At 52.7% G+C, this 23,690-nt stretch overlaps 1 protein-coding gene across 6 annotated transcripts in view; it reads left to right on the forward strand.

Moving 5' to 3' along the window:
- ALPL (alkaline phosphatase, biomineralization associated) overlaps positions 1-23,690 on the forward strand; it is a 95,049-nt gene that overhangs the window by 62,121 nt on the left and 9,238 nt on the right. For all 6 annotated transcript variants that reach the window (XM_039508993.1, XM_039508998.1, XM_039508995.1 and 3 more), the window contains 2 exons: positions 12,344-12,487; positions 17,150-17,219. In XM_039508993.1, the coding sequence (XP_039364927.1) occupies positions 12,344-12,487; positions 17,150-17,219 (214 nt within the window). The remainder of the gene's footprint in view (positions 1-12,343; positions 12,488-17,149; positions 17,220-23,690) is intronic.

A 23,690-nucleotide genomic window follows, 5' to 3' on the forward strand; every position in this document is an offset into this window, starting at 1 on the left:
CAGCAAACTTGTTGAGGGTGCAATCCATCCCATCATCCAGGTCAGGGGCGGGCAAACTTTTTGGCCTGAGGGCCGCATCGCATTTTGGAAATTGTATGGAGGGCCGGTTAGGGGAGGGGGTCGTGGCCCGCTCCCCCCCCCCATCCACTCCTCTGGGACTCTTGCCCCATAAACCCCCCTCCCCCGTTCCCTGACTGCCCCCACCCCGGAACCCCTGCCCCATCCAACCCTCCCTGTTCCTTGACTGCCCCTCGGGAGCCCTGCCCCCAGCCCACCCCCTCTTCCCTGCCCTCTGACTGCCCCGACCCCATCCACACCCCCACCTCCTGACCACCCCCGAACTCCCCTGCCCTCTATCCAACCCCCGCCCCCGCTCCCTGCCCCCTTACCACGCTGCCTGGAGCACCAGTGGCTGGCGGCGCTACAGCCCCACTGCCTGGCTGGAGCCAGCCAGGCCATCGCCACCACGCAGCACAGAACACTGGGTCAGGCCAGGCTCTGCAGTTGTGCTGCTCCAGAAGCTCGCAGCCCTGCCACCCAGAGCATTGCGCCGGCGGCAGGGTGAGCTGAGGCTGTGGGGGAAGGGGAACAGTGGGGGAGCGGCTGGGAGCAGCCTCCTGGGCCAGGAGCTCAGGGGCCAGGCAGGAGGGTCCCGCGGACCGTAGTTTGCCCACCTCTGATCCAGATCATTAATGAAGATGTTGAACAAAACTGGCCCTAGGACCAACCTCTGGTGCATTCCTCTTGATACTGGCTGCCAACTAGACATTAAGCCGTTGATCACTACCCATTAAGCTCAATGATCTAGCCAGCTTTCTATCCACCGTGCAGTCCATTCATCCAGCCCATACTTCTTTAACTTGCCGGCAAGAATATTGTGGGAGACCATATCAAGTTTTGCTAAAGTCAAGGTATATCACATCCACCGCTTTCCCCATATCCACAGAGCCAGTTATCTCTTCATAGAAGGCAATCAGGTTGGTCAGGCATGACTTGCCCTTGGTGAATCCATGCTGACTGTTCCTGATCACCTTCCTCTCCTCCAAGTGCTTCAAAATTGATTCCTTGAGGACCTGCTCCATGATTTTTTCCGGGGATGAGGTGAGGCTGACTGTTCTGTAGTTCCCCGGATTCTCCTTCTTCACTTTTTTAAAGATGGGCACTACATTAGCCTTTTTCCAATTGTCTGGGACCTCCCCAAATCACTATGAGTTTTCAAAGATAATGGCCAATGGCTCTGCAATCACATCAACCAACTCCCTCAGCACCCTTGGATGCACTGCATCCGGCCCCATGGACTTGGGCTCATTCAGGTTTTCTAAATAGTCCTTAGCCCAGTGGTCCTCAACTTTTTTGTAGCCAGTAGCACATTCATGTTTTCAGAAGAGTGGGGCGGGCACCAACAATTTTTCAAAGCTTATTTTGTATTTGTTACATTAAATAATATGAAAAACATCATATTTAATATTACATAATATATGAATCCATAGGATAAAAAGGATAATTTACATGGAAAAGGTATTAATTAAATGATTCGGCAATTACTCTTTCACCTTACCATGTGAATTTGCTCTTTTTTATCTACCTGTAAGAAAAATTAAGGGGTTTTTACAAAATAAATATCAAAAACAGTTTTCATCTTATTTATTTTAAAAAAGTAAAACATTGTTGAACTGCTGGTCCAAATATATCTATTATTCTGACTTTAACATAGACTGAAGCCTGCAGCCCCGGAGTTCTCTGTACCCAGCAGGCGTGGGGCCGCGGTTTCTCTCCAGCTTGTTGAGAAAGTGGATAAGGAAAAGTTATTTACTTATTCCCATAATACAAGAACTAGGGGTCACCAAATGAAATTAATAGGCAGCAGGTTTAAAACAAATAAAAGGAAGTTCTTCTTCACGCAGCACACAGTCAACTTGTGGAACTCCTTACCTGAGGATGTTGTGAAGGCTAGGACTATAACAATGTTTAAAAGGGGACTGGATAAATTCATGGTGGCTAAGTCCATAAATGGCTATTAGCCAGGATGGGTAAGAATGGTGTCCCTAGCCTCTGTTTGTCAGAGGATGGAGATGGATGGCAGGAGAGAGATCACTTGATCATTGCCTGTTAGGTTCACTCCCTCAGGGGCACCTGGCATTGGCCACTGTCGGTAGACAGATACTGGGCTAGATGGACCTTTGGTCTGACCCGGTACGGCCATTCTTATGTTCTTAAGCCGCGGCCCCGTGCCTGCTGGGGACCGAGAACACCGGCGCCTGCAGCCCCGGAGAAGCTGGAGAGAAGCCGCAGCCCCACATCTGCCAGGGACAGAGACAGTGGAGTAGCCAGGTTTTCAGCGTAGGGGGAGCAAAAAACATAAAAAAGGTGCCCCCCCTTGACTCCCCCTCTGGCCACGCCCCCAGACCGGACCCCCCCTCCGCTCACCTTCCCTCCTGCACTGCCGCCTGTCCCTGGTTGCTGTCCCAGTGCTTGGCTGCGCCTGCGCCGGACGGCAGGCGCCACTTCCACGCTGGGCTGCCGCTGCCGCCCCACGGCTCTTCCGGCTGTATGGTGGGCAGCGATGGCCGGCCGGCGCGGCTTCCACGCCGGCCTGCCGCCCTGCGGCTCCTCTGGCTGTGTGGTGGGCAGCGATGGCCGGCCGGCGCGGCTTCCACGCCGGCCTGCCGCCCTGCGGCTCCTCTGGCTGTGTGGTGGGCAGCGACGGCCAGCAGGCACGGCTTCCATACCGGCCTGCTGCCCCGCGGCTCCTCCGGCTGTGTGGTGGGCAGCGACGGCCAGCAGGCGCGGCTTCCATGCCGGCCTGCTGCCCCGCGGCTCCTCCGGCTGTGTGGTGGGCAGTGATGGCCAGCCGGCGCGGCTTCCACGCCGGCCTGCCGCCCCGCGGCTCCTCCGGCTGTGTGGTGGGCAGCGATGGCCAGCCGGCGCGGCTTCCATGCCGGCCTGCCACCCCGCGGCTCCTCTGGCTGTGTGGTGGGCAGCGACGGCCGGCCGGCGCGGCTTCCACGCCGGCCCGCGGCTCCTCCGGCTGTGTGGCGGGCAGCGCTGGCTGGCAGGCGCCGCTTCTGCACCTGCCGGCCTGACGGGAAGCGGCTGCTTCTGCTGAATCCTGCCAGCTACGCTACTGGACAGAGAACACCGGCACCCGCAGCCTGCAGCCCTGGAGTTCTCGGTCCCCGGCAGGCACGGGGCCGTGGCTTCTCTCCCCTGCTGGGCACTAGGCGGGCGCACATAAATGCCCCGGTGGGCACCATGGTGCCCACGGGCACCACGTTGGGGACCACTGCCTTAACCTGTTCTTCCACCACTGAGGGCTACTCACCTCCTCCTCATACTGTGCTGCCCAGGGCAGCAGTCTGGGAGCTGATGATGTTTGTGAAAACTGAGGCAAAAAAAGCATTGAGTACTTCAGCTATCACTGTCACTGTTGCCTCCCCCATTCGGCAATGGTCCCACACTTTCTCTGAATCATAGAATCATAGAATCTCAGGGTTGGAACGGACCTCAGGAGGTCATCTAGTCCAACCCCCTGCTCAAAGCAGGACCAATCCCCAACTAAATCATCCCAGCCAGGGCTTTGTCAAGCCTGACCTTAAAAACCTCTAAGGAAGGAGATTCTACCACCTCCCTAGGTAACCCATTCCAGTGCTTCACCACCCTACTAGTGAAAAGTTTTTCCTAATGTCCAACCTAAACCTCCCCCTCTGCAACTTGAGACCATTACTCCTTGTTCTGTCATCTTCTACCACTGAGAACAGTCTAGATCCATCCTCTTTGGAACCCCCTTTCAGGTAGTTGAAAGCAGCTATCAAATCCCCCCTCATTCTTCTCTTCTGCAGACTAAACAATCCCAGTTCCTTCAGCCTCTCCTCGTAAGTCATGTGCTCCAGCCCCCTAATCATTTTTGTTGCCCTCCGCTGGACTGTCTCCAATTTATCCACATCCTTCTTGTAGTGTGGGGCCCAAAACTGGACACAGTACTCCAAATGAGGCCTCACCAGTGCTGAATAGAGGGGAATGATCACATCCCTCAATCTGCTGGAAATGCCCCTACTTATACAACCCAAAATGCCATTAGCCTTCTTGGCAACAAGGGCACACTGTTGACTCATATTCAGCTTTTCGTCCACCGTAACCCCTAGGTCCTTTTCTGCAGAACTGCTGCCCAGCCATTCGGTCCCTAGTCTGTAGCAGTGCATGGGATTCTTCCGTCCTAAGTGCAGGACTCTGCACTTGTCCTTGTTGAACCTCATCATATTTCTTTTGGCCCAATCCTCTGATTTGTCTAGGTCCCTCTGTATCCTGTCCCTACCCTCCAGCGTATCAGCCACTCCTCCCAGTTTAGTGTCATCTGCAAACTTGTTGCCTCCCCATTCGGCAATGGTCCCACACTTTCTCTGAATCATAGAATCATAGAATCTCAGGGTTGGAAGGGACCTCAGGAGGTATCTAGTCCAACCCCCTGCTCAAAGCAGGACCAATCCCCAACTAAATCATCCCAGCCAGGGCTTTGTCAAGCCTGACCTTAAAAACCTCTAAGGAAGGAGATTCCACCACCTCCCTAGGGAACCCATTCCAGTGCTTCACCACCCTACTAGTGAAAAAGTTTTTCCTAATGTCCAACCTAAACCTCCCCCTCTGCAACTTGAGACCATTACTCCTTGTTCTGTCATCTTCTACCACTGAGAACAGTCTAGATCCATCCTCTTTGGAACCCCCTTTCAGGTAGTTGAAAGCAGCTATCAAATCCCCCCTCATTCTTCTCTTCTGCAGACGAAACAATCTCAGTTCCTTCAGCCTCTCCTCGTAAGTCATGTGCTCCAGCCCCCTAATCATTTTTGTTGCCCTCTGCTGGACTCTCTCCAATTTATCCACATCCTTCTTGTAGTGTGGGGCCCAAAACTGGACACAGTACTCCAAATGAGGCCTCACCAGTGCTGAATAGAGGGGAATGATCACATCCCTTGATCTGCTGGAAATGCCCCTACTTATACAACCCAAAATGCCATTAGCCTTCTTGGCAACAAGGGCACACTGTTGACTCATATTCAGCTTTTCGTCCACCGTAACCCCTAGGTCCTTTTCTGCAGAACTGCTGCCCAGCCATTCGGTCCCTAGTCTGTAGCAGTGCATGGGATTCTTCCGTCCTAAGTGCAGGACTCTGCACTTGTCCTTGTTGAACCTCATCATATTCCTTTTGGTCCAATCCTCTGATTTGTCTAGGTCCCTCTGTATCCTATCCCTACCCTCCAGCGTATCAGCCACTCCTCCCAGTTTAGTGTCATCTGCAAACTTGCTAAGGGTGCAGTCCACACCATCCTCCAGATCGTTAATGAAGATATTGAACAAAACCGGCCCCAGCACCGACCCTTGGGGCACCCCATTTGATACCGGCTGCCAACTAGACATGGAACCATTTATCACTACCCGTTGAGCCCGACCATCTAGCCAGTTTTCTATCCACCTTACCGTCCATTCATCCAGCCCAGACTTCTTTAACTTGCTGGCAAGAATACTGTGGGAGACTGTATCAAAAGCTTTGCTAAAGTCCAGAAATAGCACATCCACTGCTTTCCCCTCATCCACAGAGCCGGTTATCTCATCATAGACGGCAATTAGGTTAGTCAGGCATGACTTGCCCTTGGTGAATCCATGCTGACTGTTCCTGATCACTTTCCCCTCCTTTAAGTGGTTCAGAATTGATTCCTTGAGGACCTGTTCCATGATTTTTCCAGGGACTGAGGTGAGACTGACTGGCCTGTAGTTCCCTGGATCTTCCTTCTTCCATTTTTTAAAGATGGGCACTACATTAGCTTTTTTGCAGTCATCCGGGACCTCCCCCGATCGCCATGATTTTTCAAAGATAATGGCCAATGGCTCTGCAATCTCATTGGCCAACTCCTTTAGCACCCTCGGATGCAGTGCATCCGGCCCCATGGACTTGTGCTCGTCCAGCTTTTCTAAATAGCCCGAACTACTTCTTTCTCCACAGAGACCTGGTCACCTCTTCCCCATACCGTGCTGCAGAGTGCAGCTGTCTGGGAGCTGACCTTGTCTGTGAAGACAGAGGCAAAAAAAGCATTGAGTACACTAGATTTCTCCACATCCTCTGTCACTAGCTTCCCTCCCTCATTCAGCAAGGGGCCCACACTTTCCTTGACTTTCTTCTTGTTGCTAACATACCTAAAGAAACCCTTCTTGTTACTCCTAACATCTCCGGCTAGCTGCAACTCCAAGCATGATTTGGCCTTCCTAATTTCACTCCTGCATGCCTGAGCAATACTTTTATACTCCTCCCTGGTTATTTGTCCAATCTTCCACTTCTTGTAAGCTGTTTTTTTGTGTTTAAGACGAGCAAGGATTTCACTGTTAAGCCAAGCTGGTCGCCTGCCATATTTACTTTTCTTCCTACACATCGGGATGGTTTGTTCCTGCAACCTCAATAAGGTTTCTTTAAAATACAGCCAGCTTTCCTCGACTCCTTTCCCCGTCATGTTATTCTCTCAGGGGACCTTGCCCATCAGTTCCCTGAGGGAGTCGAAGTCTGCTTTTCTGAAGTCCAGGGTCTCTGTTCTACTGCTCTCCTTTCTTCCTTGTGTCAGGATCCTGAACTCGACCATCTCATGGTCACTGCCTCCCAGGTTCCCATCCACTATTGCTTCCTCTACTATTTCTTCCCTGTTTGTGAGCAGCAGGTCCAGAAGAGCTTTTCCCCTAGTTGGTTCCTCCAGCACTTGCACCAGGAAATTGTCCCCTACACTTTCCAGAAACTTCCTGGATTGCCTGTGCACTGCTGTATTGCTCTCCCAGCAGGTATCGGAGTGATTGAAGTCACCCATGAGAATCAGGGCCTGTGATCTAGCAACTTCTGTTAGTTGCTGGAAGAAAGCCTCATCCACCTCATCCCCCTCGTCCGGTGGTCTGTAGCAGACTCCCACCACGACATTACCCTTGTTGCTCACACTTCTAAATTTAATCCAGAGACTCTCAGGTTTTTCTGCAGTTTCATACCAGAGCTCTGAGCAGTCATACTGCTCTCTTACATACAATGCAACTCCCCCACCTTTTCTGCCCTGCCTGTCCTTCCTGAACAGTTTATATCCATCCATGACAGTACTCCAGTCATGTGAGCTACCCCACCAAGTCTCTGTTATTCCAATTACATCATAATTCCCTGACTGTGCCAGGACTTCTAGTTCTCCCTGCTTGTTCCCCAGGCTTCTTGCATTTGTGTATAGGCATGTAAGATAACTCACTGATCGTCCTGCTGTCCCAGTATGGGGCAGGAACCCTCCCCTCTTGCACTCACCTACTTGTGCTTTCTCCCGATATCCCACTTCCCCACTTACCTCGGGGCTTTGGTCTCCTTCCCCCGGTGAACCTAGTTTAAAGCCCTCCTCACTAGGTTAGCCAGCCTGCTTGCAAAGATGCTCTTCCCTCTCTTCGTGAGGTAGAGCCCGTCTCTGCCTAGCACTCCTCCTTCTTGGAACACCATCCCATGGTCAAAGAACCCAAACCCTTCTCTCCGACACCATCTGCATAGCCATTCGTTGACTTCCACGATCTCTACCCTGGCCTTTTCCTGCCACAGGGAGGATAGACGAGAACACCACTTGCGCCTCAAACTCCTTTATCCTTCTTCCCAGAGCCACGTAGTCTGCAGTGATACGCTCAAGGTCATTCTTGGCAGTATCATTGGTGCCCACGTGGAGAAGCAGGAAGGGGTAGCGATCCGAGGGCTTGATGAGTCTCGGCAGTCTCTCCGTCACATCCTGAATCCTAGCCCCTGGCAAGCAGCACACCTCTCGGTTTTCCCGGTCAGGGCGGCAGATGGATGACTCAGTCCCCCTGAAGAGAGAGTCCCTGACCACCACCACCCTTCTCCTCCTCCTCTTGGGAGTGGTGGTCGTGGAACCCCCATCCCTAGGACGGTGCATCTCATGCCTTCCAATCAGTGGAGTCTCCTTCTGCTCTGTTCCCTCAGGTGTATCATCCACTCCACTCTCTGCACTAGTACCTGCAGAGAGAACATGAAAATGGTTGCTCACCTGCATCTGTGTTACTGGTACATGGACGTTTCTGGTACTCTTTCCTCTTCTGGAAGTCACATGCCGCCAATTATCCTCGCTGGCCTTCTGTCCCCGCTGCGTAGCCTGCTCTGAATCTTCAGAACATTGTGCCTGCTGAAGCTGATCCTGACGTCTATCCAGGAAATCCTCATTTTCTTTTATGGAACGCAGGGTTGTTATTCGTTTCTCCAGACCTTGAATCCTCTCTTCCAATATGCAGATCAGCTTGCACTTTGTACAGACAAAGTCGCTTCTATCCTGTGGAAGGAAGACGAACATGGCGCATCTTGTGCAGGTCACAACAGCGGCTCGCTCAGCATCCATAGTCGCTTCCTTACTTGTGGCAGACGCTACTCAGAGAAACCTGCGAGAGGGGGGCCTCAGTAGGCTCTCTCCGGGCGAACTCCCAGGCAAACTCCTTCTGTTTGCCTCTCTGCTGTTTGCTGCTCAGCTGGTTCGCTGCTCTGACCTTCGTCTTGTTGCGATCATACCTGCAGAAACCCTTCTTGTTACCCTTCACATTCCTGGGAGGGTTGGCCCCATCTCCAGCATCAGCACCAGTGTGAATCCTTTCATTTAGTGGAGACATGCCTGATACTCACCAGGAGTAAGAGGAGACTTAGACCCTTTGTCTCTGTGTAGATGCTGTTGTCATCTGATGAGTGCAGCGGGAGGACACCACGCTATGAGTCTGTCTGTGCACTGCATTTGGGAGGTGTGATTGCAGCATGTGTAGACGTATGCAAGCTAGATCAAGTAACAGCAGCAGTGTAGCTGCAGCAGTACAGGTGGGAGCTGTTTGAGGTATACCAGGGTACCATGTGGGAGGTTCCCCCCCCCCCACCCGCTGTCCTCTGGGCTCTTGCGGCTTCACTGCTATTGTTACCTGAGCTGGCATTGATCTAGTTGGTACCATGCAGCCAGTGCAGTGGGGTTGGCTCCTGGAACCAGGCTCCCCCCAGGGGTCCTGCCTGGCCTCGCCCCACTTCTAGAGGCTCATGTCCCCTCTGCTCTGCTTGCAGGACTTGCTCAGCGCTAAATAGGGTTGCCAACTGTCTAATCATATAAACCAAAACACCCTTGCCCCACCCCTCTGCCCTTCCCTGAGGCCCCCGCCCCTTTTCCAAGGCCCTGACCTGCTCACTCCATCCCCTCTCCCTCCTTTGCTTGGTCTCCCCCACCCTCACTTACTGTCACCAGTGTGGGAGGGCGTGTGGGCTCTGGGCTGGGGGGTGGGGCTCCAGGCTGAGCCTGGGCACAGGGGTCCAGGAGTGGGCATGGGGTGCTAGCTCCGTAAGGGAGTTTGGATGCTGGAGGGGGCTCAGGGCTGGGGCAGGAGGTTGGGATGCAGGCTTCAGCTGGGAGGTGCTTACTACAGGCGGCTCCTGGTCGGCAGCGCAATGGGGCTAAGACAGGCTCCTGCCTGCCCTGGCCTCGCATTGCTCCTGGAAGCAACTGGGATGTCCCTGCAGGGGTGGGGGGGGCAGGAGGCTCAGTGGGCCGCCCACACCCGCAAGTGCCGCCCCTGCAGCTGCTGCCCCTGCAGTTCAGAACCAAATCCAGCCTTTCTCCTCGAACAGTGAAGGGCCAGGAGCCAGGGCTGTGGTTTGGCCTGTGATTCAGGGCTACCCTGGTCTGCTTTGCAAATCTGGCCCTAAGAGACTTGCCAAAGACCCCCATTGTGGCAGCAGGCCTGGGGCAGAATGAGGATGGAACCCAGCTGGGCTGGCCCAGGGCTCTGCTCTCACCATTGGAGCCAGCTCTCACCCAGTGTCTTTAGGCTCAGTTCTGCTTTCAGCTGCGTCTGTGCATCCCAGGTGGGGCACTTCTTACCCCCCGACCGGGTGCTACAGCCTGTCTCCCTCTTGTCAGGAGAACACCAGGATCTGTCCAAGCCAGTGGATTATTTTCCTGCCCCCTCCTTGGCTGTTCCTCTTCCATCTCAAAATAGTCATTTTAAAAAAATCCAAATACACGAGAGAAGCAAAACCAAATATGGTCCCTTTCCCGAATACTCCTGCTCAGCGCCATGAGTGCCCCTTTCATAAGGAGACAGTGTCCCTGGGGCACCCTGAGGCAGGCGATGCCTGTTTGCGCAAGGCTGGGCCTGCGGTGGTTAGGCCTCCCAGGGCTATGGCAGGAGCAGCACAGGCATAAGCTGTGTGTGGGCACTGAGGGACATGCCATGCAGGGGTGGATATTGCTTGAGGGTGTGTCCATTTGGGACGCCCTCTCCTCCCTCTGGGACCCGTGGGATGGGAACGGGAACCGGCTATGCAGCGGCAGGCAGCACATGCTAGTCCCAGCCATGGCTGACAGAGAGCAGCAATGGGGCTTTGCAGCTGCACTCGCTCGAGCCAGCGGTGCTCTGTGTGCTCCTGCCACTTCTGCTGCCATAGAGTCCAGGAATAATTTCTAATAAAGCTCAAGCTTTGCAATGAGCCGTATCCCCATTTCAGGCCACAGCTGGCTGGCAGCTTGTGACAAGAATCTGCAGTGGTTAGGGTGACCAGACAGCAAGGGTGAAAAATCGGGACGGGGCTGGGGGGTAATTGGCACCTATATAAGACACAGCCCCAAATATCGGGACTGTCCCTATAAAATTGGGACATCTGGTCACCCTAGCTGTGGTCACTGTAAGTGACCCTGGTGTCCTGTGAGCAACAGCTGGAGATCGTGGTGAGTTGGGTGCTCTGGGCCAGGCTACCGGGTTCACTAGCTAGTGCTGGTCTGTCTGCATTCACGTCAGGAATCCACTGAGTACAAGGGCCAGTCAGTCCAAATACTTAAATATTCAGAAGGCTAAAGTGTAGGCTTGTGATTCAGCCTTCCCCACCAGCCAGGAAAATCCTGGGGCTCGCTCTCCTGTGGCAGAGCTTGGACTGACCGGACAGACGGGGTCGCTGATTATCCAGTCCGCTAAGGATTATTTTTGCAAGAATGGGGGAGAGAAAGAGACTAGCTGCCATCACACCTTCGCTGGTGTGGTAAGCCCAGGACAAACAGCTACCAAGGAGGGGGCAGTAATTAGTCCCAGGGGGTTAAAAGGCCTCTCCCAATCCACTGAGGAGAGAGAACCACGGGGATTACGGCGTGAGAGAAGCAGGGAAGCTGCCAGTAGGCTGGGTGCAGCAAGACACCGAACCCTCCCAGGAAGGAAGGCTGCACTCCCTCCTCAGAAGGGAAGGAAAACAAGCACAAGGGACGGACTGGGGAAAGGAATAGCCGGACCCTGTGCTACCGGTAACGATCTGCCTTGCCCAAGCCTGTGTCTCCAAGGCTAAAAAGGACTGGGCCTGCTGAGGAGAGGAAGGTACTTTGCCACACCGGCTAATCTGCAGACAGTGGTTTGGTGCATTTTCCTGTTCTGCCTGCCTGCGCCCTCCGGGCAAGCTGTGCTGGTGTCCGTTACTATTACTGCTATAAGGGATAGCTCAGTGCTCTGAGCACTGGCCTGCTACACCCAGGGTTGTGAGTTCAATCCTTGAGGGGGCTATTTAGGGAACTAGGGTAAAAATCTGTCTGGGGATTGGTCCTGCTTTGAGCAGGAGGCTGGACTAGATGATCTCCTGAGGTCCCTTCAAATCCTGATATTCTATTTCAACAATTGCATCCATGAGTGTTAAGTCCCAAGGGCTGTAAAAGTCACATGACAGCAGATGGTGTTTTAGCAGCATCTTAATCCTGGTGACCTGAGGCGCTCTGATTAATGTACCACAGATAGGGGCAGACTCTCAGCTGCTGTAGACCAATTGTGGTGCTACACTGAGGTCTAGCCCAGTAACTGATTAAGCCTCACACCCTCCATAGAATCATAGATTATTATTAGGGTTGGAAGGGACCTCAAGAGATCATCTAGTCCAACCCCCTGCTCAAAGCAGGTCTAAATGGCCCCCTCAAGGACTGAGCTCACAACCCTGGATTTAGCAGGCGAGTGCTCAAACCACTGAGCTCTCCCTCCCCAGCCTGAGAAGTATGTCAGTATCATCAGCCCCGTTTTATAGATGGGGGGAAACTGACGTGCAGGGAGTTGAAGTGACTTGCTCCGGGTCACAGAGTTGGAATTCTGTCCCAAGAGTTCTTGGCCTCCTGATCCCTCCACTAGACTGTGCTGCATCCCGGTGAGACTGCAAGCATGTCTCTGTCCACATACTGATGGACAGCAGAGCCCTGAAAACCGGTGTCTGTTTAACCCTTTGGTTAACATGCTTGAGCTCTGCAATACTCTGGTGTGGCTGAATGGAAACTGGGTTCTTTTTTGTGCCCTGCTCTAGGTGATCATGGGAGGTGGCCGGAAATACATGTTCCCAAAGAACACCAGCGATGTGGAATACCAGAATGATGACAAGTACAGGGGCACTCGTCTGGATGGCAAAAACCTCATAGATGTCTGGAGAGATAAGAAACCTAAAGACAAGGTAAAGGGGAGGGAGGGAGATGTCTGGGGAGCAGATCAAGGCCAGAGGGGCTGCAGGTTTAAAGATTCTTTACTCAGGGATCTCTGGTTCAAGCTCATGTTAAAAGATACGGAAATGATCCTGCTGATATAGCACTTCCCTTGTTCAAAGCCCCGCACAGTCAGTAACTAACCTCACCCACCTTATATCTCTTTAGAGTGACACAGATGAGCCCAGCTGCCTTTGACCTTTCTTGGCCAGAGACTTTGTCCCATCAGCACTTTACTGTCTCTCTAGATATCTGTGTGGCTGCTAGAACCATAGTATCTTTGCTGGAACGTCAATGGGGGGCTGTTGATTACAAAGAGGGCTGTTGCCAGCTTCCACCCAGTTTTTCCAGTCACCCCTCTTACCCAGGCTTGGAGCTAATCTTTGCAGAAGACCCTAAATGCCTGTATGGTTTTTATTTATATTCCAGAAGTCCTGAGGTCAAGACCCCACTGAAAAAACACACAGGAAGAGCTTGCAGACTAAATAGCTGAGACAGATAAAGGGTGGGAGAGGGTGAAGCCACTTGCCAAGGTCACTCAGTAGAGGTTGGTGTAGAACCCAGGCCTCTGAAGCCAGTGTCCGAGCCACTGGACCAATCTGCCTCTCTTTGTATGTTCCGCTGCCTAACTAGATAGTACCGCCAGTGCTGAAAGATGACTTTGTCCTAATATAGCCTCCCTAGCAGATGTCCTGGCAAGCCCAGTTCTAAGCTGTGTTCTCTGGAATTTCCTGCATGTGCTGCTCTGGGATTGAGAGCTCTGTCTCAAAATCTCTCACTTCTCTGTGCAGCTTGTCTACACCTGAAACGTTGCAGTGGCACAGACACTCTATGCTGACAGGAGGGGTTCTCCTGTTGGTGCAAGTAATCCACCTCCCCAAGAATGAGTAGCTAGGTCAACATTCATCCATTGACCTAGCACTGTCCACACAGGGACTTGACTCTTTGTCACTTTTTATGAGGACTTGAGTCAGCTTAACTGCATTGCTTAAGGGTGTGGATTTTTCACACCCTGAGTGATGTAGTTAAGCTGATTTAATTTTCTAGTGTAGACCAGGCCTGGGATTTCAGTTCCTGCTTAGGTGGGGATGCTGGGGGGATGAAGGAGAGAGACTGGAAATGATGGTGGTTGAACCCCTGAAGACTGTAGTGAGCCCTAGTGGTCTGAATGGCTTTGATGTTGATGGAAGTTAGATTTCTAATTGGCTTCAGCTTTAAGTGCCCACATTGCATACACTGAGAGTGAAAACAAGAGTCAGCAGAGGACAAGTGGGGATGGTTATTCCAGTCTAAGGGATGATACTGTGTGCGGGAAACTGAAAATCCCCGGACCTTCTGGAGTGACCTTTGAAACTAGCCCTGCAGCAACCCTGGGGAGGTCTGCAAACATACCAGCTCACGCCCTGATCCAAGCCTGAGCCCTGAACTCCTCTGTTGCTCCAGCACGTGCTGCCACTAGCCACTTGTAGCGCTGGAAGGAGACAGCACTGCTCGGTGTATCGGGAGCAGCCCTTGGAGCAGCTTGCATGAGCTCAGGAAGGAAGCACATCCAGGTCTTAGCCAGAGGAGGCTGCCACTGCATGATGCTTTGGTCAGGGAGAGAAGACCTTCCATGCCCCCACCCCCAACCAAACTGATCAGATCTGAGTTGAGAATGAATGTAGCCTCTAGTCTGAAGAATATCAGTGATGCTGCTGGTTTGACCATACCCCTCCCTTCTCCGTAGCACTCTAGTTCTTATTGCAGTTCCTGTTATTCTTTTGGGGTTCAGTTGTGCTCACCCTCTCACATTCGTGCCTTTCATCACAAAGGATCCCACAGGGGGTTTTACCAGCTGTTGGCTTGTATACTCAGGAGTTGCTTTGCTGCAACAGAATTGCAGCCATCTCTGGGTGGCACTCAATGGCCATTTAACAGCCCATGGCAATGCTGCATGGCAGCTCATAGGAAGGAACAAAGGAGAATTCTGTATCCAATGGAAACTGCTTTTCTCTTCTCTTGGTTATGATTTAGCTGGGACATAAACCACGGAACATTTGAGTTTGACTAAGACCAGCTGGTGTAACCTGGCCTCCCTCTGACTCAAAGGGATTCTGTTTCTTCTGCTGCTTGCGCCTCAAAGGGGAGGTTCTGTGTTAGCTGCATTGGTGTTGCTAGCCATTTAGGAGCAGACAGTCACTCTACTGGGGTATCTTGACTGGCAGAGGGAATCTGGAGAGATGCCAAACTGGGTGAGGAAGGGGGCTCGCAGTCTGGCTGCAATGGCTAGAGCCAGGAGAGCAGGATTGTCCCCAGGCATGTGATGTCAAGCAGAAGGAACTTTCTCTTCCCTCGGCATGGTGGGAGCAGGCGTAAAGCGAGCTGTGACTGGAGAAGGTTGAGCTGGCCTGAATCTTGGCCTGACCCAGGGGCGGCTCTAGGCACCAGCGGGCCAAGCGCCCGCTTGGGGCGGCATCCTGGGGAGGGCGTCATTTGGCTCCGGTGGAGCTCCCGCCGGTATGCCTGCGGCAGGTCCACCGGAGCCCGGGACGAGCGGACCTGCCGCAGTCATGCCTGCGGCGGGTACCGTCTTCCCGCGGGTCCGGTTGAGCTCCCGCAGGCATGACTGCGGCAGGTCCGCTTGTCCCGGGCTCCGGTGGACCTGCCGCAGGCATGCCGGCGGGAGCTCCACCGGAGCCAAATGCCGCCCTCCCCAGGATGCCGGAGCCGCGGGAAGAGGGGACCCGCCGCGGGACTGGGGAAGGGCGGCGCAGCGCTCCGCGCTGCTTGGGGCAGCCTACTTTGTAGAGCTGCCCCTGGCCTGACCCAAACTGGAGCCTTGCCTGATGGTCAAAGTTTGCACAACATTTGTATCCTTTCCCCCCCTCACACTGCTCAGTGCTGGCTTTGGCCAGAACCAGCCCTGAAACCTGTCTTATGCAAGAGGCTGAGCTCAGGGTATTTCTGGCTCAGCCCAAACCAGGAATTCTCATGGCAAAGCCTCTCTAGGCCAAGGCACGTGGGAGAAGCATCTGAACTGAATGGAACCTTCAAACCTTTGAGGTTCTCCTCATCATTTAGTTTCTGAGATGGGGTGGAGGGGAAGGAAACACAAGGGTTTGTTTGCTCATGGCAGCTCCTATAAGTAACATGATGGTCAGCACAGGTACAGGGGGCCACCCACCTGGATCTGATTTCAGGATCTGGACCAGAAGTCCCTCTCTCTACAGCACTGGCAGATCTATGGGCATTGTTGCTATCAACTCTCACTAGCCTTAGCTCCAACTCCCTGGTTCTAGGTCAGAACCAAACCCAAGAGGGATCAGTTTTCTAGTTCTGAGGAGACTACAGCCTCATGCTGTTCAACTGCTGGAGATCTTATTACATTTATTTTCTGCTGCTTTGGGCCAAAACCTTGTGAGAATGGCCAGTGGGATTTTAGTGCTGTAGGATCCAAACCTGAATCCTAATCTTGTGCCTTAAAGCCAAAGCCTCTGCATGTTCTGAGCCTCCTACCAGGGCTGCATAACTTTGCCCTGTGCTTAAACTTTATGGGTGGGATGTTCAAAAAGTGCTCCGCTTTGGCCTACCTCTTATTCAGCTGGAGCTGAGGGGAGTTCTATCACTGAGGAGCACGCCCTGGGTGCTTTATTTGTTTTATTTTCCACGAGTCCTCGGAATACAAGGTCCAGTCAATTTTCTATAGAAACTAAAGATCCCATTTCACTTCTTGATCAAAAAATCCCCCACACCACTGTTGTGTTTTTTGTGACTGTTGCCCTCCACCCCAGAGGTGGCTGCATTTCTATGCTGCTCTATGTAGCGGTGTGTCTATTATGTAACATTTATACTGCAGTAGCACCTAGAGGCCAACCAGGTCAAGACCCCATTGTACTGGGCACCATACAAATGTATAGAAAATGATAGTCCAGCCTTAAAGGGCTTACAATATCTGTAGTTTGTGACATGCTTTGGAGTCCATGATAGCTCAGTGGTTTGAGCATGGGCCTGCTAAACCCAGCGTTGTGAGTTCAATCCTTGAGGGGGCCACATAGGGATCTGGGGCAAAAATTGGTCCTGCTAGTGAAGGCAGGGGGCTGGACTCAATGACCTTTCAAGGTCCCTTCCAGTTCTCGGAGATTGGTGTATCTCCAATTATTACCTATATAAATTTAAGATCCTTATGATGATGAACATTCATTGCACAATAAAATACATTTACTAAGATACAAGAGAAATATGTGTTAAAGAGGACAAAGCTGCCTGATTTTCATGCCTGTGAAGTTGCCTGGGCAGATATCGATGCGGATAGCTGGGATATCTGGCAGATGTTCTCTGTGTGTGCAATACATGTGGCAAATACCGTAGCTGGGAAATACCTATGGCTTCCCGATTCGAAGGGCAGAAGGAGCCACTGTGATCATCTAGTCTGACTGCCTCCTAGCAAAGGCCAGAAAAATTCTCCACAATAATTCCTGTTCAAACTAGAACATCCAGTCTTGATTTTAAAATTGCCAGTGATGGAGAAGCCACCACAACCCTTGGGAAATTGTTTCCAGTGGTTAATTCCCCTCCCTGATAAATGTATGTCTTATTTCCAATCCCCTCTATAAGGAAGTGTACATAACAGCTGCTGTTCCTTTGCTCTCCCCTAGAATTCCTGGTATGTCTGGAATCGCAGTGCCCTGTTGTCCGTTAACCCGATGGAAGTGGACTTCCTCTTAGGTGAGTATCTAAGAGCAAAGGCTGGAGGTGCGAGAGCTAAGCGAAAATCAGTGAGCTGAGGGACAGATTTACAAAGGTGTTTACGCACCTGGAGATGCAGATAGGTGCCTAGTGGGATTTGTGAATGCTCCTCAGCAAGTTAAGTACCTAGCTGCCAGTGAACATCAATGGGAGTTGGGTACCAGCTCACTTAGGTACCTTTTGTAAATCTCAGGTTGGGTGGCAAGGGGCCAAGACCACCCTGCCCCTCCCTTGTTGCTAAAAGAGAGGTCTGGTCAGATGTTGGCTCAGTGTGTGTGTGTGTGTGTGCTCTCGTTCTCAGCTCTGCGCAGATAATGGAGATAGCAGACTTTGACTGAGCTGCCCACTAAATCCACAGACTCGGTTTTCAGCAAGGAACTTTGGTCAGGTTTATTGCCGATGAACGGTGCTAATGCCCTGGCTCAGTGGTCCACTAACACATGTATGCTCGTGACAATGGACTGGCTCAGTGAATGGCTGGACTTTCCATTCTCCCCTTGGCCAGACAAAGACACTCCCTCTGAGATGCAGCTTTATACACAGCTACAAACAAGTTACGTGTTGCCCCCTTGACATTGCTAGTTACTGCCCTCTGACATACCTAGATACCACCCTGTGACGTAGCTAACCACCACCCATTACCATATACCTGTTGGTTCGATCAAAACATCTCTATCCATCATGCTGTTATCCTGACCTTATCTTTAGGATAGGTCAGTGCATTCCTGTTATCTTTTGAGGAATGTGTTTTGGTATCAAGGTTTTCTGGTATCTTTCTGGAATACGTTTTTGTATATATTCTTGTGCCTAGCACTGCTTAGGAATGTGTGTTTCTGCAATATCAGCCCTGTTCTTGCCAATTCTGTGAGCAGGGCCTCTTGTGTGTGCCTCTTGCTCACAACTTAACTTTAGCCCAGGCCTCAGACCTCATACCAGGCCTCTGACACCAGGCCTCAAGTCTCAGGCCCTCTTTCTACTACAGGGTACAGGGAGGGATTTAGGAGAAGGGAGGTAAGCTCATTAGGGGAAAGGCCAAGAGCCACCACAAGAGGGAAGTATCCTGTGTTGCCAGGGACTGATGGACTGTAACCCATTGTGGCTTCTCTGCTTCTATCCTCTATGATCCTTGCCTGGTGCAGGGAACTAGGATGACAAGGTCCCTCAGCATTGGAAAAGACTGGAAACACCTGACCAGAAAGACTAAGTGTGCACTGAAGAATCTTCCTATCTGATACTCATAAAGCTAGCTGTTCCCAAGTGCTGAGTCAACCACTGAGGCAGGGAAAGGGGCATTTAGTGCCAGCCCTGGGTGGGTGGGTGGCTGGAGTCTGCCTGTCTTCTAGCCTGCTGGGTCAACAGCATACTTATAGGTGCAGTGGGGGAATATCACATCTCCTTCACTGCTGCTCCCCATTCCAGTCTCTGCACAGTGGCAGAAAGCAGCAGCGTGGCTAGGAGGTGCTAATGTCCTGTTAGAATACTGGCACTTCAGAGATGACTTGGCTGCTATGTGGAGTGGCACCCTGTGTTATGCCTTGTGACCCAGGCAACATCAAAACAGTTGCGCATAACACCCCAGAAGCGTACGAAAGCAGAGCTTAGAGACATTGCATTATGCGTTGTAAGTACAGAGCTGCTGGTTAGCCGAGGAGCTGGCCCGTAACTGCCCCTTGGATGGAGGGAGAGGAACAGAGAGCAGAACCACACAGAGACTGGGGGCTGGACTGATGTTTCTTTTGCAGGCAGGGGAGACTTTTTTGATTTTTATAAAATGCAGGGAGCTGAAAAGGCTGAGGGCTTGTACAGGACCTTCCCCATCGGTTGTGTGCAGCTGCTGTTTGTACATCCAGCCATGCGTATTGAGGGCAAAACATACCCTGCAAAACACGTCTGCAAAGGATGCCTGTGGCTCAGAAGGAATTAGGCTCCTTCTGTATGGCCATGGCACTGTGCCTTCCAGCCTGTGACCCATGTTCCATCAGCACATGGGGTGTGTGAGGGATCCCTTCCCATCTAGCTACACAGAACAGGGAGTGGAGTCCTGACTCCCTGAAATCTGGTGGAGGAGAACCTATGGACCTGCACCACTTCCCATCTGAATTTGGGGTGTGCGCTCCTCATTATAGGCTCCTGTTATCCAAGGGAAGCACAGTGGGAAAGTGGCAGGAAAGGGGGATGGCCACTAGCTCTTGCTGAGTGAAATAACCCCTTTGGGCCCCTTGGACATATTGATGGGCCCTCACAACAGTGTCGGAAACACTTTTCAAATGCAGCTGCAGCCTCACAAGCATCTGTGTCTGATGTGCTCAAAAACCAAGCCATGGAGTCCTTGTCCCCGCTTGCAGAGAACATTGCTACCAAAGTGCTAGCAACCATGGCTTTGGAAACCAGGGGCTGGGGCTGCAGAAGGGATAGCTCGGTGTTTTGAGCACTGGCCTGCTAAACCCAGGGTTATGAGTTCAACCCTTGAGGGGGCCACTTAGGGATCTGGGGCAAAATCAGTAGTAGGGAGGGATAGCTCAGTGGTTTGAGCATTGGCCTGCTAAACTGCTGGTTGTGAGTTCAATCCTTGAGGGGGCCACTTAAGGATCTGAGGCAAAAATCAGTACTTGGTCCTGCTAGTGAAGGCAGGGGGCTGGACTCGATGACCTTTTTAAGGTCCCTTCCAGTTCTAGGAGATGGGAATATCTCCAATTATTAAAGAAAAATAATTATTAATTTGCCACAGCATTTGTTATCAGGAATCACGGGGGAGTGGCAGTAACTTCAGTCAAAGTGCTGGCTTACTGAATTTACCACGACTGCTCCCTGATATTTGCTAACAAATGCCCTCTTCCTCACCTCGCTCAGGGGGCACTGACGAGCCATAGCAGCACCCTCCACACCCAGCACCACAACCCCCAGGTAAGGAGGGGAGTCCTGGGGTGGAGAGGGACTGGAGAGTGAGCCCTCCCACAATTACCCCATAGCAGCGACTTCTGTGTACTGCGGGGCTGGGCCCAGCACCTTGCTCTGGGTGTTGCAACCTGGTGCGCAGGGCTGCAGTGCCGCTCAGTTTGGCTTGCCTGACTGGCACTGCCCTCCTGACACAATAGAGGATGAGGTGGGCCAAAGCTGAGAGGCACTGCTGCCCAGAGTTCTCCAGGTCACAGTACCAGGGACAGGGAGCTGGGCCCAGCCCCACGGCTCACAGGAGCTGCCGCTGCAGGGTGAGCCATGAACAGAGGAAAACGTCAGACAAGTGGGACAATCAGACTGTCTGGGACTTTTTTTCACTCTGTGACAAACCCACAGCACTGCCAATGTCAAGTCCAGTGCTAGGCTGGCCCCAGTTGTGGCGTGGAGAGAGCCTTCCAGGGAGAGGCTCTCAGGACTGTGGCTGGGTCTGCAGTTCTCCGCCCTATTCGGTCGGCTGTGAGCGTCGACCATGCATCAGCTGTTGTTATATATGGGCCTGAACTGCAGTCCCCCATGTCCCCACAGGTTCCAGTTCCTGCAGCTCCTCGCTCTGCCCGTGCAATGGTCCACATGGCAGTCCTCTGGCGTTCAGAGGCTCCTAGAACGGATGTTTGGATCCACAGCTCAGGCTGCCTTTTAAAATGGAGGCTGGTCCCTGCCCAGCCATGACTGGACACAGACTCTGGTGTAGAAAGCTTCTTCAGAAGATGTTCACTGTGCTGTGTGTGTGCACACGTGCACATGTACATATGGGGCCAGGCGTATGGATGGGGACATATGTGTGTGTGCATGTGAACACCTACTTACTGGGCCAGGCATGTGGATGGGGGTGTGTGTGTGTGTGTGCGTGCGCGTACATACATACAGGACCAGGCATGTGGATGGGTACATGTGGAAGGTGTGTTCACGTGTGCCTGCCTCATACCTCTGCCACTTCTGGATAGATTGTTTTAGTGCCTACCCCAGCAGTTAGCGATGACAGGCCCATTTTGATGATCATAAGAAAACAAATCCAGGAAGCCGTTTTTCCAGGTGGCTCAATTTGCTTTCTGAGTCTGGTTCCAAATGCTTGGGCCCCTCAGGAGATGCAGACACAGGGAGATCTCAGCCTGGAGTGATGGAATCTCTCCCTACATCAGCTCAAGAGCCGGACGGCACATGTGCAAAGCATCTGGCTGTGTAGGCCCCTCTCTCTCCGGAGTGGCTGAAGCCTTTGACATCTGGGGGGTGTTTGCTGCAGCCTCTGGCCACTTCCTTTCCCGAGTCACATCTGAGGCCCCAAACAGGTTGGAGCGAACAAACTCCTTTGATCACGCATACGTTTGGCACGCATTGCCCGCTGACTCCCTGGCGAGCGAGATGCAGCCATCTCGTTAACCCATTGTTGGCTAGAAGGTAGGGTTCCCAAGAGGCCGAACAGTGGAGCAAAGAGCCAGCATTAGCCGTGAGCAATGGGGAGGAATCATGACACAGAGTGAAGCTGCCCCCAGGCTCCATTATAACCAGGAGCAGATCGGAGTCCACTGGAGTATTGGCAGGAGGGTAACCTGAGCAACAGATTGCAGTAAGAAGGTGTCTGTCAGACAAACTCCTCAGGAGAGCCACTGCCCCGTCCCTGAGGATCTGAGTATGATGTGGGCATCTGGGACAAGTACAGAGGAGCCCAGCATGGATTGGGATAAGTGCTCAGCCCTCCTAGGCTCCAGCGAAAGGGATACGCTCAGTCCCTGGGCACACTAACCCCTCTGCTCCAGGCACTGGCCTGTAGCTTTGGAAGAACCTGCCGCCGCCTCTGGCCTGGGCTTGCAGCTGAGCCAGCTCCTGACAGACCTGAGTTCACAGCAGCACGGCCCCCTCCTGGCCAGCCTGGGCCTCTGGGTCACCTGCCACCTGCACAGTGACTCAGCAACCCCAAGGAAGCAGGCCAGAGAGAGGCTGGCTGTTCCTGGAGGGCCCAGGCTGTTGAGAGAGATGGAGCATGGGGAGCTGGAGTGATGTGGACAGGATGAAGCTGATCACTCTGGAGTTGCCTGTTGTTCAGTATCGGTGCCACAAATAGGCAGGTAGGTAACAGGGCCTAGTAACCCTCTCAGTCTTCAATATCCCCTTGGATGGGGGGGGGTTGAGGGGACCCAGCAGGGGGAACAGAGCCTCCAACAATTGCTCCACCCCAGCAACATGTCCTACCTCCTCCCCTTGTCAGATCCATATGGATGTGCAAGGTGAGCAGCAGCCGCTGGGCTCTTTCCGCAGTTATGTCTCTTGGAGCCAAGTCACACCGATTGCTGCATGTAGCAGGGACTTGGTACATCTAAGCCAGTTGCTAGGATCGGGGACAAAAGGCAGCTTGGAGTAGCTGCAGCAGTGCGTGAGCGGGCAGCGTGAGCATGGAGGACGAGTGCACAGTGGGAGTCTCAGGGAAAATGTGCACTTATAAAATACTGCAGAGACTCAGAGGAAAAGCGGGTGTGTGTCTCTGATCTGTACCAGGTCCCCTTGGCTTCCAAGCGAAGTTCTGTCTGGAATGGTGTTGGTGTGTATGCTGCTGGTGAAGCAGCGTATGGTTACACACAGTCGTTGTATTATGTCAATAAAACGTGTTGAAGCAATTTCCCAAAGAAAGCACTTGCACACTGGATCTTGTGCTGGATTTCACTGTCGATTTTTGCATTTTGAGAAAGTTGGCTACCGAGGTAGCAAAAGTGCTCAACTGTCTCCAAAGTCTGACCCTCCATGGTGATTTGTGGTGGGTCATGTGCAAGGCCTGAGGCAGGTTAATAGAGCACTTTAGTCATCTCAATATTGAGTGAGAGTTCCTAGGCTTCGGTAAGATTGTGCAAGAAAATCCAGTGTGGACTGAAGGTCATTCGCTGTGTGTGCCAGGATGGCACAGTCATCAGCATACTGAAGATCAGTAATAGACGCCCTGAAGACTTTTTAGACTTTGAGCGGAGAACTTGAAGATTAAAGAGCCACCCGTCCGTTCTGTATTGCATGTCAACTGACCAAAATGACTGCTAAATAGAGCCAATAGATGGAGAACAGGGTTGGGGCAATAACGCATTGTAGGCAGGCCGGACTCACCCCTGCAGCGCCTCCTGCTGGTGACTCAGGGAATTAGCTCATTCCAGCCCTGGAGCGCCCTCTGCAGGCCGGTGATCCGCCTGTCCTCTGGCCCCCGTGTCCCTCCCTGGACCCGGTGCCTTTTACATGGGGGTGCTGTCCCCTGACAGTAACCCCTTTCTCTTAGGGTCTCCCCTCTCAGGGAACCCCCATCCTCTATCCCCACCTTGCCTCAGTGTATGGCTACTGCCAGTCATTGTCTAGCCCCACGCCCTGGGGCAGGCTGCAGTATCAGCCTGTTCATCACTGGCAAGGAGGGTTTGGACCTGCTGCCTTGGCCTACCCCTGGGCTGCCCTCTGCAACCCCCAGTACCTGTTAGCCCTCTGCTAGGCCGCAGCCTGGGGCTTTCCAGGCTGGAGCTCCCCAGC

Source organism: Mauremys reevesii, linkage group 21 (assembly GCF_016161935.1).
Source record: "Mauremys reevesii isolate NIE-2019 linkage group 21, ASM1616193v1, whole genome shotgun sequence".
Classification (NCBI taxonomy): Eukaryota; Metazoa; Chordata; order Testudines; family Geoemydidae; genus Mauremys; species Mauremys reevesii.